At 37.4% G+C, this 15,829-nt stretch overlaps 1 protein-coding gene across 1 annotated transcript in view; it reads left to right on the forward strand.

Moving 5' to 3' along the window:
- The window catches only part of RYR3 (ryanodine receptor 3), a 579,223-nt gene that overhangs the window by 506,780 nt on the left and 56,614 nt on the right, over positions 1–15,829 (forward strand). Inside the window, exons 74-81 of the mRNA XM_027869916.1 lie at positions 1,661–1,792; positions 4,078–4,190; positions 6,050–6,149; positions 8,898–9,004; positions 9,541–9,592; positions 13,788–13,841; positions 15,121–15,220; positions 15,454–15,533. Coding sequence (XP_027725717.1) covers positions 1,661–1,792; positions 4,078–4,190; positions 6,050–6,149; positions 8,898–9,004; positions 9,541–9,592; positions 13,788–13,841; positions 15,121–15,220; positions 15,454–15,533 — 738 coding nt within the window. The remainder of the gene's footprint in view (positions 1–1,660; positions 1,793–4,077; positions 4,191–6,049; positions 6,150–8,897; positions 9,005–9,540; positions 9,593–13,787; positions 13,842–15,120; positions 15,221–15,453; positions 15,534–15,829) is intronic.

A 15,829-nucleotide genomic window follows, 5' to 3' on the forward strand; every position in this document is an offset into this window, starting at 1 on the left:
ACACACTGATAGTCTTCTCCCTCCCTTATCATTTCTACTCTAAAGTCCTTTTTATTAGATTTGGAAAATATGTTCTTACCAGACTTTGCTAGCTGTACTCCATTTCTAACCCCAAATTTTCTAACCCTGTATTTTAAGCCATGATCCAGGAATTCAAATCCTTTTCTCACATGCCATCTTCATAGCCAGTTATTCATTTCCCAAATTAATTTTTCTTTTCTGTATCCTTTGTCTCTTAGATTCCCAGTCAATAAATATTTATTAAATACCTACTTTGTTGCCCAGGCACTATGCTAAGCACTGGGGATACAAAGAATGGCAAAAGACAGCCCCTGTGCTCAAGGAGCTCATTGGGGAATACAATGAATTCCATTGGGGCATACGATGCTTTTTTTTTTAAAGCTGAGAGGCATGAGGGGAAGAGAAGTGTGGAGAAATTGCCCCACTAGGGAACAAGATGAAGACCTACAGTCAGAGTAGGAAATGATCTGAGGAAGTGAGAATCTCAAAGGTGATTTAATCTTACAGCATGAAGAGTTTCTGGAAATTATGAAGTCCTCCGAAGGGCAAAAGTAAGGAAAACATAACCTCTGACTCTATGGTCTAGTTTCTTGCCCATGTTTTCATAATATATGGCAGTATTTTTTAAATTATTTCAAAAAGAGTTATTTGTGCCCAAGAAGTAGGCAGTTGTCATGTTTTATTAGCCTTGGGGCAGGACCCCTAAACAGCAAATTACCAACTATTTCTACTATTTTTTCTTTTTCTGTCCCTTACTGGATGATCTCTCTCACCCAATCTGTGACTCTACTATATCATTCTTAGGACAATGAACAGCTTGTTCTCCTCAAAACATTCATTGCTCTCCTCTTTAGAAAGTCTCAAATCCGGTTTTTTTTTTGTTTTGTTTTTGTGGGTTTTTGTTTTTTTTTAGCTTTAATGGTTCAGGTTCCCCTTTCCTTCCCTTTCTCCTCTGTTTAACACTCTTCCATTTTCCCTCAGCCTGTGGTCAAATCTCCCCTCCTCCACCTCAGAACCCATTTTCCTCATTGAAACTTTGCTTGTTTCCTTTAGAAACCCTTCATCCTCTCTAACAGCCTCTAGATTTCAGTCTGATGACCCTGGCTGGAGTGTGGAAAAGCATTCTTCTACCTTCTCCTTTAGAAGGGAAATCAGCCTACACCTGAACACAAATAACAGTCCTTCAGCTGTGGCAGAAATACAGTCATCATATATTTGATGCAAATCCTTGTACAATTTCCCTCACTTTCCATTTGATGCAGATCTTCACACAATTTCCCCGCTCTCCATAATGGTTGAGATTTTCCAGGTAATTGTTTCTAATTTTGCATTAGCTTTTAGTCCTGTTTCAGCCTGTCAATTCATTATTCCCAGATGGTGAACATAATCAATAGGCTTACATTTATTCATGGAAATAGACCAGGAATGCCTCAGGCAAGATGAGAGAAACAGAAATTCTTGTCTCTTTAAACACTGAAATGGTATGACCTTCAAAGTTGGTTCTCTGAAGGCCAGAGAGGAAAATCATTTTATCAGTATTTTTTCTCTTGGGAATCCAGTACTACTTATTTCTCTTTATAAACCTAGTGGCAAGGGTAAATATGGTTGGTCACCTCTTGGAACATACATTGGTTTTCAGTCTGATGATCCAGCTGTAAAATGGCAACTTAACCTATACAAGGATGTTCTAAAGAATGAGGAGCCCTCTGATCCAGAAAAGACAGTGGAGCGAGTGCAAAGAATCTCAGCAGCTGTCTTCCACTTGGAGCAGGTGAGGAATATCTCTAGACCTGTATAGTCAGAAATCATGTCTACATTTGGGGGGGTGGGGGGAAATTCACCTTCATCTCTATTATTTTCGCTCTTGTGCAACAAGAAAAACACAGACAAATAAAATTCACTTATTGTCCAAAACAGTATCAGAGGATTTAGTGATGAAAGGAATGATCATCAAGTAAAATCTACTGTTTTATAGATGGGGTAACTGAGGCCTGCAGAGGTTAAGTGATGAAGATAGTAAGTAGCAGAGCCAAGATTTCATCCTAGTTCTCTCAACTTAGAATTTAGTGCTCCTTCCAGTCCTCCTCCTGCTTTATGGCCATTGAGATGTCCAATGGGATGAGGACTTGAAACAGGGTGATGACTGTGTGAATGGAGAGAAGGGAATGGATGTAAGAGATATTTTGGATATGGTATTGACAGGACCAGGCAATAGATTGGATATGGGGTTAATGGGGCAAGAGAGAAGACATAAGGTTGACTTTGAAATTATGAAGCTGAATGATTAAGAAAATGGTTGTACTATATTTCTGTTTGGAGTTGAGGTAGATTTAGGATGGAAGATGATGATTTCCATTTTGGACATACTGACTTTGAGGTGGCTGTGGTACATCCAGGAAGATATATTAAGTTCAGTAGAACAAGATTAGAGCTTAATCAGTTTGGGAGTCATCAGTGTAGAGATAATATTTGAACCTAAGAATGCAAATGAAATCAAGAGGAAAGAGGATAAAGAGGGCTTTCTGAAGCCCTCTTTCTTATGACACCCATCATAAGAGGGTAGGAGATGGATAATGATATAACATCAAATACTGGGAAGAAACAGCCAGGCAAGCAAGAGGATAATCAGGAAAGATTAGTGTTATTCACAGAAACCAAAGAATGAGAAATTGCCCAGGTGGAGGGGTTTGTTAGCAATCTCAAAAGATGCAGGAGGATTAATAAGAAAAGGCTAAATCAAATTTAACCTTTGAAATCATTGGCAATCTTAGAGAAAGCAGGATCAGTAAAGCGGTGGTGTTAGAAGCCAGAGTGGAGGAAATAAGTGGGTGGTAAGGAAGGGGAAACAGAAAGTGTGGGCTACTTCTTATGAGAATTTGGTAATGAAAAGGAGGAGAGATTCAGGGAAGTGACTTGAGAGAATGGCAGGGTCAAATGAAGGTTTTTTGTTTTTTTAAAGCATGAGTAGATCTGAAAATACTTGTAAGGGACAAGGAAGGAAACAGTAGATAGGCAAAGACTGAAGATGAAAGAGAAAGTTGACCGATGGGGCAAGCTCCTAGACAGGAGGAGTTGAAGGCACAAGCAGAAAAGTTGACTTTGGAAAGACAAAGGACAGAGTCTTCTTCAGAGAGAGGTACTAAGTAAGAGAGGGGAGATAAAGACATTCTAGAGTAAAGGTAACTAGGAAAGGGATTGGGAAGTGGTAAGGTTGAACTGAATGGGATGAAAGTATAGAGAGAGGAAGCAGGAGAAACGAGCTCTTCACCTCTAGGAATGAAAATTTTGGATCATTAAAATTAGAAGAGGATTAGAAGAGGAGGAGATACAAATTTGCTAGCCAAAATACTAGAGAAGTACTGGCTGATAAGGGCCTGTACCATCCAGGACACTAAGCCATCAGAAAGAGAAGAAGCCAAGAACCTGGATAATACATTTTATTGGACAACATTTTAAGCTCCTATGTGCAAAAGGACTATTTTGGCCCTGTGTTTACTGAGATTAAAAGCTAACAAAGGGAATACAACTTGTTCATAGATATGCCTCATAATATCAGAAAAACACAACTATAAAGTAATTTAGAATATAATACAATAAGAGCATTAGTAAAAGGCTATATAAAAAGTCAAAGGAAGCAGAAATGATTTTCAACTGGGAAGAATCAAGAAAAATTTTGTAAAAGAGGGAGAATTTTGTCTGAGTTTTGAAGAATGGGTAGGATTTCAAAAGTGTGATGATAAACATCTGGATATTTTGTTGACCATAGCTGACAAGCCAAAATTCTTAAAAGTTTGAAAGTCTCAATTTTAAATGTTTCATTTTAAAAGAAATCTTAGAGTATAGGAACTAGAAGGACCTTAGAGATTGTTTAGTTCAGCTATTCACTTTATAGATCAAGGCACTGCAGCCCAGAGAAATTACACGATTTGCCCAAGATCCCATAGCTAGTAGTAGCAGATCATAAACAAGAATGTACATCACTTAATTGCCAGTCCAGTATTCTATTCACTATACTTTCTAGCTGACATGAACCCACTGAAGATAATTTATCCATAGGTGGAGCAACCACTTAGATCCAAGAAAGCTGTCTGGCACAAACTCTTATCCAAGCAACGTAAACGGGCAGTGGTAGCCTGCTTCAGGATGGCTCCCTTGTATAATCTCCCCAGGTACGTGCCTTGGTTTTTTGCTTTGGTTTTTTTCTGCCACATGTGTGAGTAATAAGAATTTGAGTCCTCTCCCACATCCGAAATCTCTTCCTTGTCCTTATAGAAAGAGCTAGCTAATAGCAATAGGAGTACATGACCTATAAAATGATTGTAGTCTACCCACATAAAGATTTCCTGTCATTTTTACCTAGGTTCATATAATCAAAATAATATAAAAATTATCATATTCCTCAATCTTCCCTTAGCTCCCTTGGCTCTTTCCACAAAATCCTTCTAGTAAAGAATAGATAGACTTCCCTCTCTGCTTAAGTGCAAGTCTTGAGGAGAAGAGAGGGTTTCTTTGTGGGCAGAGAAGGAGGCTATTTTCCAAGGTGCTTTACCCTTCATTTCCCAATCAGGTCACATCACTTTCTTCTGCCTAGGCATAATGGGAATGGTGCCTCTATAGTATTTCAGCTACAGTGTTTCCTTCACAGATACTGAGTAAACGTGGAGAAAGCTTTTAGTGCTATGTCTATATAGTTCTTAGTTTGGTGCAACACATGCAGCTAATTTCAACATCTAATGTCTGAAACGTATCTTGAGGGGCCAGTATGGAGAACAGTGTTATTCCTAGGCATTTTATCCTGCTGTCCCCTCAGCAATGCACAGGCAAGAGTGCAAAGTTTTCTGGAATGTGTTTAGCTGGGTTTTGTTAAAAAAGGAAATAATGAGGGGCTGAACTGGACCATTCTCAATTAATTGCTGAGACTAATTTAATATCTTTGCCAATGGAGCTAAGCACTCCATCTTCTGATTGATTATATGATGAAGACCTAGGTTCTGATTAAAATGAAACTATTAACTAAATATTGACCTTACTAGATTTCTTATCTGGGGAAACACTAATAATAATAGCCAATTAATTATATTTCTAGATTATAAAGAATAATTTCTTTGCTTTGAATTTTGCTTTTGTCAAACTATGATTCTCAAAAGAATCCACAGCCATTATCTTTCTTCAGTGCACTGTAACACTGGTCACAAATTCTTTTGGAGAGAATAAACTGCTTGAAGAATTGAGATTTCATTTGGCTTAGTAGATGTGTGCATTGAACAGTGCCCAAGAATTATGGCCTCTGCGAATCATTTTTACTTTTTTAGAACTCCCAAGGAGAGCAGCTTGGATCTCTGGAGATGAATAAACCTATAAAGCTAAGCAGCATTCCTGACTAAGATTGGACATAGGACAACCAATTTACATATTAAGGACTCTTAGCCAAACATGAAAAGCAAAAGTGATAACACTTCTTTTTCTTAGAAATGGTGATATATCAGAAGACATTAATTTACCTCTAGCTTTGAGATCCATATGCCTTACTAATGGCCTCTTGGGGGCCCCAATTGGCATGATCCCAAAGTTTTTCTCATGGCATCAAAAATGATCTTAAGATACATTTTTCATAGATTGAATCAACCAGAAAAAATTCACATAATCTCTCCAAAGATATTAATTTCCTTCAATTCACCTAAATTGTTGGTATAGTATTAACATTTTGTTAACCATATATTAATCTCATGTACCTATAATACTTGAATATGATGCCAATGATTGGATGGAACACTTGCCCCTTAATTGTCTTTTTTCCCCTAGTTATTTAACCACATATATGGGGATGGAATATTTGTAAGATGGATGTCTGTCCTGGCAGCAAAGAATGATCCAATTAGTTAGCATTAGGGAAAATACCCCCTTACTAATTTTCTCACTGTTAAGCTTTTGAGCATCTTCAAAAGTAAAAGACTCTTCAGACTTTGTTGTTTGGAATTGTTTCTCTGATTTTAGTTCTCAAGTGAAAACCTTATATGCTTTTCCCCAGACACAAAATTAATAATTTCTTCCTGAGCACCTTCCAACGGGTTTGGCTGGAAAATGTTTATGAAAAAACTCAGTATGACAGGCTTATACTCATGTTAACGGTAATGTAACCTGTGGAGAGATCTGCCCAATTTTGTGCATACTCTTCCTTTCCTGACCATGATTTCATGTTATCATGAAACACAAATTTGTACAATTTATGGAAAAATTCTGATTGGTCAGTCTAAAAAACAAGGTGTTAGAGACTGGACCAACTGGAAAACACAAATTAAATATCAATGTTGTTTTTCCCCTTTCTACTCTTTCCTCTTCTTTGTTCCCCAACCCACTTCCATCGTCTTTCTCACATGATGCTTTTTAATGGCTCATATTCTCTCAAGGAATCTCAGAAGTAGCAGCCATTGGATAGCTAGTTGATGTTCTTATTCTAGAAGACTTGTGATTTAATGTCATAAAGGAACCCCATTTTTTTCCATGTGGTCATAAAAGGAATTCATGAAGTATTCAAAAGATAGGCTAAAAAACATACTTTCTTTTATGGAACCTCAAAAACCTTATCTAAGTTTTATTTTTTGAGACACTGAGGTATAAAAAGACCCATTTGAAAACATCATGTCCACTGGGAATGGCTGGGGAAAAAATGATGAAACAACTTTTCTGGCCTTTCTCCATATCAACCACATGCCATAAGAATAATTTAAAATGGGTTCTCAAGATGTGTCAGTCAAAAAGGCATAACCAGGCTGTACTTGAATCCATTTGTCATACTAGACAAAAGTCTCAGATATGCCACATGGCCACTCATTATGAGATGTGCTCCATGACAGAGGCATCATGCTGGGCACTGGAAGAGATGAGGAATAGGGATAAAGTAGTGGCAAGTAAATACTTAATTAGATTAACTATCATCCTTAGAAGTTGCTATAAATCAAGAGATTGGAAAAAGAAGACTGGGAACTTTGAGGAAGCTTGGCTCTGCTAGATTAGTATATAAATTTACTGTTGCTCCCCCTGACCAATCAGAAGATCAGAATTGTACAAAACACAGCCTGCTTACTAATCATTAACCGCCAAAGCTATAATATAGTGTTCCATTTATCCCTCTCGATCTCACTTTCACCCCTTCGCTCAGGCACCGCTCTATTAACCTCTTCCTCCATGGTTATCAGAGATTTTGGATAGAAACAGAGGAGTATTCCTTTGAAGAAAAACTAGTACAGGATTTGGCTGTAAGTATTGACTAAACTAGGAGCAGATATCAATGTGAGTGAATATAATTTTTGTATCTATGTGCGTGCATTATAGAACTTGAATAATATTTGTCAAGTGCACAGATGGTATATTAGCAATGTAATAGGAACATAATAACCCTGTTATCAGTGTATCATGGGAATTTCATACTAAATCAAGAAACTTTGAACACCTTTGGCAATAAGACATCAACCTCTTCCCAGATAATCCTCAACCTTCTGTTATAAATGTTGCTCTAGATTGCCTTACCAAAACACTTAAACCCATTCTCACGTTCATGACTGAGCTTTTGGAGGAAATGTTTGACACGTCCTCGTCCTAAAAGACTGCTCTGATGCCATTTATGATCATCCCGTAAAATAAACCTCTTTGCCAGACCCAGAATCTTATACTGTTTCAGAAAAAAAGCTCTCCTTTTATTAAGTCTCTATGTCATCATCCTCTCTCTTCCCACACTCATACTTGTGTGTGTGTGTGTGTGTGTGTGTGTGTGTGTGTGTGTGTGTGTTGGTGGGAAGGGAGGAGAAGAGAGTATGTTTGTATGTCTTTCTTTCCTTTGGTCTTTTTTTCTCTGTTTTTCCTATTCTATCCCTTGGGCTCTTTGTCTTTTTCTGTTTCTCACTTTCTCAGTCTTTCTCACCATTCTTTTTTTTCTTCATCTGTCTTCTTTTTTCCCATTTTCTCTTCTCCTCTTCTTTCTCTCTTCTCTCCTTTTCTACTTCCTGCCCTCTGAAAAAGGTAGTTGTTTAACTTGTCCACATATCTTCTTTAGTGTGAAACTTGAAATTAACCAAAAACTTGGCAATCCTTCGCTTTTTTTCTGAACTACTCATGATAGCACATAGATAATACATGCTCAATAAAACACTCATTCACTGATTAGTGTCCCTTCTGCTGGTGCTTTCACTGATTTCTTCTGGGACCTAATATAAAATCACTTTCTGTTAGGTAACAGCTCCTGTATCCCCTTTCAAAAAGGAAATAGAAGCCTGGTTTGAGTTTGAGGATAAACTACCAGGTTTACAGTTCCAAGGTGGCATCCCAGAAGAACATCAGGTGTCTGAATGAAAGAAGAAGTAGAAAATACAAATTTTTGTTGGGCTGAACCAGGCTCAGTATTTTGCATCCAAATGGCTCATTTGGTTTATCACTTCCCCACCTAATCCCTAGCCTAGCTCTCCAAGGGAATTATCCTCTGACATTGGCCAGTGGGGTTCTGTCCCTCAGCTGAATTCCAATGGGGCCCATCTTGGAGTCTGGTGCCAAAACCTGCAAGGGGTTTCTGCTAAATAGGGTCTGTAGCATTTTGCCTTTGTTGAGCTTTCTTTTCTCTTCTCTGCTTTTCTTTATAATTAATTTCTTTTTAACTTAAAAATTAAAACATTTATGTTGAGAGTTTTAAAATATTTCCCCAATCTTGCATCCCAAGATATTCCAGTTTGAAAGAAATAAATGTTATAACGGGTTTTTTTATGCTTTCAGTATAATTTGCTTTATGTCTTGTGCTTCTCTGTCTTTCCAAATGCATGTGATGGGGAGGGGAGGGAAGTATGGCCTCGTGCTAACATATTCCTCTAAATCCTGACTGTGTTGATTAGAAACCTCCAAAGGTAGAGGAGGAAGAAGAGGAACAAGCTGAAAAGCAGCCAGACCCACTTCATCAGATCATTCTCCATTTTAGTCGCAATGCTGTCACAGAGAAAAGGTCAGTACTGCCCCATATTTTCCATACCTCTCTTCCCAATTCCATAACTATCACCTTCTCTTTGGATCTGGAACATCAGTCACGTGAGCCAGAGCATCCTAGGCCTTACTTCTTACAAATGGTGGTGGGGATAAAGGAAGCATTCCACTCACAGTATCCCTTCCTGCTGCCCTTTCATCTTGAAGAAAAGGTCTTGGAGGCCTATATTAGACTATTGTCCCTTCCCTCTCCATGCTGATAAGGACCTTCCTGACTGAGTGCCTGCACAGGGACAAACTGATTTTGAAAATTATATCGAATCTGTAGACCATTATCACTGCATCATCCCCAGGTCATCCCTGGACCTTAAGCTTCCCTGTGTTTCACCTAGATGGTTTCTATAGTTCATAAGAGCATTTCTTAGTAATTTGGTAATGCATATGAGCTAATTATTCCATAGGGTTGACTGATGACAAATGATAGACGAGAAGTAGTCTAGTGCTAACATGTCCAAGGTGTTAGTCTTATCTATTGGTTTTTGTCTCCCTTCTTTCTAGCCATTTGGAGAATGACCCTCTTTATACCGCCTATTCAGGCATGATGGCCAAGGTAGGTCTAAGTTTCCTCATTTCAAGCCCTCAGTTCCTCACATTTTCTTTTGGGATTAGTGTACTTGGGTTTTTTTCACAGAATCTCAGTATTGAAATGGACTTCATCAGTCATCTGTTTCAGGAATTCCATCTACAACATTCCCACCCAAGTGGTCATTTAGTCACCATTTGAAGATCCTAAGAAAAGTGGTATTACTTCTTTCTCAGGAAGCCCATTATACTTTCTGGATAACTCAAAATTTTTATGCAATTTTTTCCTGATATCAATAAAAAATTTTCCTCTTGCAGCTCCCACCCATTGCTCCTAGTTAGCCCTATGGATCCAACTAAAGCAGGCTTAATTTGTCTTCCTCATACAAATTCTTGAATAAAGATCTATCACTATCTCTAAAGATACACCCCTCTGCCAGATCTTCTGCAGGCTAAATATCCCTAGCTTCACTTAGAGGTGCTGCTATGATATTGTTTCAGATCCTTTCACTGTCATTGTCACCATGGCTAGGTACATTCCATCTATCAATGTCCTTTCTCAAATGTGATTCCCAGAACTGTACAGAGTATTTCAGATTGGCTGTGACCATGGCAGAGTACAATGGAGCAATAACCTCCCTCATTCTGGACACTTATTCATTTTTTAAAATTTTGAGTTTGGTAAACACCTCCCAAAAATGAGCATTTCCATATATAAAGAGCATTGTATATGAAACTGTGAATCTCTCATGGCACTTGCTTTTTAAAAATTATATGATAAATTCAACATGTTACATTCAACTATTCTGCTAGTCTGTGCTCCCTTCTGAACTTGTTCTGTTCTTTTTTTGTGCATTTAAAAAAATTTCAATGACTTTTTTTTTCTTTTCATCTTTAATCACTATTGCTTCTCCTTTTCACCCCTTTTACTGTCTCCATCAGGATCATGAAGTTTGTTTTGTTTGCAGCTATTCTCTCTCTGGGATTAGTGTATTATTTTTCCCTCTGCCATCTTCCTTTCTCTATACCACCTTTTTCTGTTGAGTTTGATGTATTTTTAATAATATGTTATTTTTCTCTCAATTACATTTTAAAACAATTTTAATAGTTGGGTTTTTTTAAGTTTTGAGTTCCAAATTCTATCCCTCCTCCCTTTCCCCTCCCTGAAACAGTAAACAATCTGATATAGGTTATACATGTGCAGTCATGTAAAACATTTCCATATTAGTCATTTTGTACAAGAAGATGAAAGAAAAGAAGAGAAGAGAAAAGAAAAGAAAAATTGTATCCTTCAGTCTGTATTCGGCCAATACCAATTCTTTCTTTGGAGGCAGATAGCATTTTTCATCATGAGTTCTTTGGGATTGTCTTGGATCATTGTGTTGCTGAAAATAGTTAAGTCATTCATAGATCTTCATTGTACAGTATTGCTATTATTGTATACAACATTCTCCTGGTTCTGCTCACTTCACTATGCATCAGTTCATATAAGTCCAGGTTTTTTTTTAAATTATCTTGCTCATCATTTCTTATAGCACAGTAATGTTCCAGAGTTTGATATATTTTTACATCAAACGCTTTTGGGGTGTGTGTATGTATGTGTGTGTGTGTGTGTGTGTGTGTGTGTGTGTGTGTGTGTGTGTGTTCAACCCTCCTTTGTCTATCAAGAGTGGGGTTCATCTAATGCCAACTCCTCCAATCCTTTCCTCCATGTTTGTTCAGTCTTCTTTTCCTGCCCCTCAATTGGGAGATATAACAAGCTCTGCTCCCTTCTTCCTTTTTATGCTAGTGTGTTCCTTTTATCTTCCCTTCTATTTCTCCTCTTCAAATCTTCAGAATTGAAATAATTACGACCCTTACCACCCCCACTACCTCTAGGACCTCTGTTTTGTTTTCTTTTTCTTACATGTTTAACTCTTTCAGTGCCCTTTGAAAACACTAAGGTTCTGGAGAGACACTTATTTTTTCTCTTCCTATTAGAATGTTAATGCATCATCAATGTGCAATTCCTTCCAGTTGCTTAAATAAATTTACTTTTCTAGATTTCTCTTGACTCTATTTCATTAAAGGTCCTGGGTAGGTGTCTCTGGCTGATCTCTTGTCACACTGGGAGACTTCTGTCTTATTTGTTTGCACTGGTGTTAGCTTTTCTGGCAGTTTCCTTTCTTTTTGTTCATGAGTATCTGGCTAACTTTTTGTGCAGTTCTAGGGTCAATGAAATTACTTACTGTAGTTTCTTATTGGATTTTTAAATCTTTATTTAGTTTGTACTATTGTTAGGTTTTTATAGGAATAGGTGTGGAAACTGGGCTTCCTACTTCCATTCAGGCAGCCATCTTGGCTGGATATCTGACGCTTCATCTATCAAATGCAGCCAAAGATCACATCAGATTGGGGTGGGGGAGAAAAGTAACATATCACACTCTTGGCTCACTGACTTTGCAGTTCATTAAAACCCCAGGTCTTTTTCACATTAACATTTGCTGATCATATCTCTCATTACTTGATTTTTTGAACTCAAGAGCAGATATTTACAGTTGTTCCTATTAAATCTCACTTTATTAGATTTAGCCCACATTTAGAAATAGCTTGTCAAGATCTTTGGGGAACTCATATGTGCCAGTGTTAGCTTTCCCTCTCAGCTTTGTTTACCCTCAAATTTAATAAATATGCTATCAGTGCCTTCAAGTCACAGATAAAACTGTTTAAGAGAAGAGGACCAAGAACAGGACTTTGTTGTACTCTCTCTCCAGGTAGGTATCTTTTTTCAGGGAATTGTTTGTCAAGGAATCAAGAGCCTGGGATTCTAGTCCCAAATTTTGGAGTGGTTCCCTAAGCTGAAGTTTTTGTTCTCATTTGTTCCTATACTAACAAGAATCGTAATTTTAATCAGTCATTCCTGCTTTCCTAAGGGGCTTATTCTAAGAATTGCAAGATTCTGCTTCAAACAGCTTTGGAGTTTTGCTGATGACTCAATACAAAGTATTTTTATTACTTTTGTTTTAAAACCTCAATAAGATTCCAAAAAAAAAAAAAAGATTCCCAGAGTATAGACTAATAGTGTTCAATAGTCAAGGTTCAGAGCCCATAAGGCAAAAATTCTCATATATCAATATGTGGAACAGTTTTTAGTACATTCTTGGAAACAAAGGAGAGAATACTGAGTTATGAAAGAGGTCAGATAACTAGGGTTTCCATAGTGGTGAAAGCAAAATAATTGTAAGGCTCTAAATTTCTAATTGAACCAGTGACAATTCTTTTGTAAATAGAAAAGTCTTCTGGGTTGGATGGGAAAAGGCACACACAGCAATTATAATAGGAGTGTTGGTGCAATTACTCTTCTACCAAGCTATACACAGTATCAAAATGGGACAGAGCTCCTCATCTCTCACATTGTTGTACTACTGACTCTAACTGCCTCTGAGCGCCCCCACTGCTGCTGCCAAAGCTTCTAAACTAATATCCAAGTGATAGAATTACTTCCTATTTCCTTTCGTTTGTCTCACCATGACTTTGTAGCAGGAATTCTTAACCTGGGATCCATGAACTTGTTGGGGTTTTTTATGTATTTTTATAACTACTTAAATATCATTGATTTTTTTTTGTAATCCATGTATTTTATTTTATGCATTTAAGATTAATTAATTTATTAATTAATACATGCATCCTCTCATACTCTGCTCTACACATGGCAATTTTTTTTCTTTCCTTATTTTGTATTATTTTAGTTTTAGTATTTAAGTCTTTTTCTTTTTTCTTATTTTGTATTTAAGTTTAAAATAAAAAAAAATTTACAAATTAAAAAAGAACATTATTCCCAGAAGTGGTCCATAGGTTTTACCAGACTTTGAAGGGGGTCTATGATGCAAAACAAGTAAAGAACCAGCCCTGCTTTTTAGGGACGTGGGGGAAAAAAAGGTTGCTTGGAAGTATTAGACAACTTCTTCCATTGATTCTTTGATTTCATTGCTCTGACAATAACTCCCATTCCTTTTTATGAATTACTTAATATACCTGCAGACATGGGATTTAGAGTGTGATTTTTCTTTTAGTCAAAGATTTTCTTTCAAAAAGACTAGAAATCATGAAGTTCCTGTGAATGATCTTCTGTTCCCTGCTCCCAGACAATAGCACAGATAATTAGTATTTTCACCAGATTGCCTTTTAATTTGATTATTTTCTCTTCCCCCCTCCCCACACAATCTCTATTCAATGTAATGTAGAGTTGTCAGAATGGTGAAGAAGAAGAGGAAGAAGAAAAGGAAAAGACATTTGAAGTGAGTCTTCTTCAGAATTTGAACACTGGGAACCCCCTTGCAAGCCAGCATACCAGGAACCCAGGAAAGTGACTACTCTGATGGCTGCCTGGGATGAAGAGAGGGTTGGAATATAGCATCCTTGCTACACATTCTACAAACACCATCTACAAAGTGTCCTGTACCCCTGAGATCTAGAGATATTCAACAGCAGATAGGGACAGAAAACTGTAAAAACTAACTGTACTTTGGGTTGCCTATGCTATTTTGGAATAGTCCCTCTATAGGACAGCAGGGTTGGGTTTGGTTTTGTTTTGTTTTTTCATGGATCATTTTCTCTTGTCTCCTGAAGCTTTAAGGAATCCATTTATCAAAGCACTCTCTCCTCCTATCTCTTTCTCTCTCTATCTTGGTCTGACTTTCTCTGTCTCTGTCTCTCTCTGTCTGTCTCTCTCTCAAACACACACACACAAATCAGTACAAGAATATGGCTGAATTGAACACATTAATCCATTATCATCATTTTTTCTCTTTCACCTGTTATTTATTATTCTTCATGGTACAATCAAAAGATCACTGGATTTGGAGTCAGAGGTCTAAATTCAGATCCCTTCTCTGCAGTTCATCTGACCTGTGGGACCATCAACAAGCCATGTAATCTCCTTTGTTCTCAGTTTTTTTTTTTAATCTGTAAAAGGAAAAGGTTGGACAAGATGACCTCTAAGACCCTTTCCAACTCTCAATATGTGTTCCTTTGATTTCTGAAAATTAATTATCTGTATATGTTATATGATAGCTCTTTTACTAACCAGAATACCCATCCCCAAGGCATTCTGGATGAAAGAGTTTCTCCAAATATATAGGCAATCAGAGTGGCTCATACTTCTCTAGAGCAAGCCCACTTCATGCCCCCAAGCATGAAGGAGTATTAGAAAACACTCTGTGGGCTAAATTTTCCTTTTGTAGGAATCAAAGTGGGAGGAAAATATTCTAATCATAGGTTCACAGAGTAGAATTTGGCCTTCCCAGTATGAATGGAATAAAGGTAAACAGATTTGAAGCAAGGGAAAGAGATCAGGAAATTAATTCCAAAGTTTTTTTGGTTGTTGTTGTGATTATTATATATGTCTTCATCACCTTCTCCTATGAGCTTATATGTATTCTCACTCATTCATTCTCTTTCGCTTTCTCTCTCTCTCTCTCTCTCTCTCACACTCACTCACACACACACACACACACACACACACACACCTGTTAATTTTTTGGCTAGTAAGATTTTCCTATACTATTTCTTGTTCAGGAAAAAGAAATGGAGAAACAGAAAACCCTTTATCAGCAAGCTCGCTTGCATGACCGTGGTGCTGCAGAGATGGTCCTCCAGATGATTAGTGCTAGTAAAGGTAATGTTGTGTGATGAGTCAGTATTTTGTTAAACTTGGACACAATTATATAAATACTATGTGAAATTTATGACTGGAAACTGTCTAAAGTTTGGTGCTGATTTTGTAATAAATGATAATTAAATACTCATTAAGAGACACATTAGGCAAAGTTCATGCACTGTTTTCCTGATGGTTAATCAATTCCTTGAATCGAGATGTAATGATTCTGTCTTCTATTTTTGGTATGACAGGTGAGATGGGACCCATGGTGGTGGAGACTCTGAAGCTTGGCATTGCTATTCTGAATGGGGGCAACCCTGGAGTGCAGCAGGTAATGGTGCTACACATCCTGGTAGCAGTTCAGGAATATTCCCAAACTCTGGTCTTTAGGGAATGAGAGACTTTTTAGGTTGTTACCAAGAGGAGTATATAGGCAGGAGAAATCATTAGTATCTATTCTCATCACTGATGACCACTAAACTTTTTGATCACATCAGAATACCTGTGGTTAATACTGGATAAGTAACAGGGCTGGGAGTCCCATATATTAGGTTTAGTCAATGCCTGTGTTTCTCTTGCTACTAAAGGAACAGAATATTTATTTTATCAACATTTGGGTAAGGAATA

The sequence above is a fragment of the Vombatus ursinus genome, unplaced genomic scaffold (genome assembly GCF_900497805.2).
Source record: "Vombatus ursinus unplaced genomic scaffold, bare-nosed wombat genome assembly UNPS02014794.1, whole genome shotgun sequence".
Taxonomy (NCBI): domain Eukaryota; kingdom Metazoa; phylum Chordata; class Mammalia; order Diprotodontia; family Vombatidae; genus Vombatus; species Vombatus ursinus.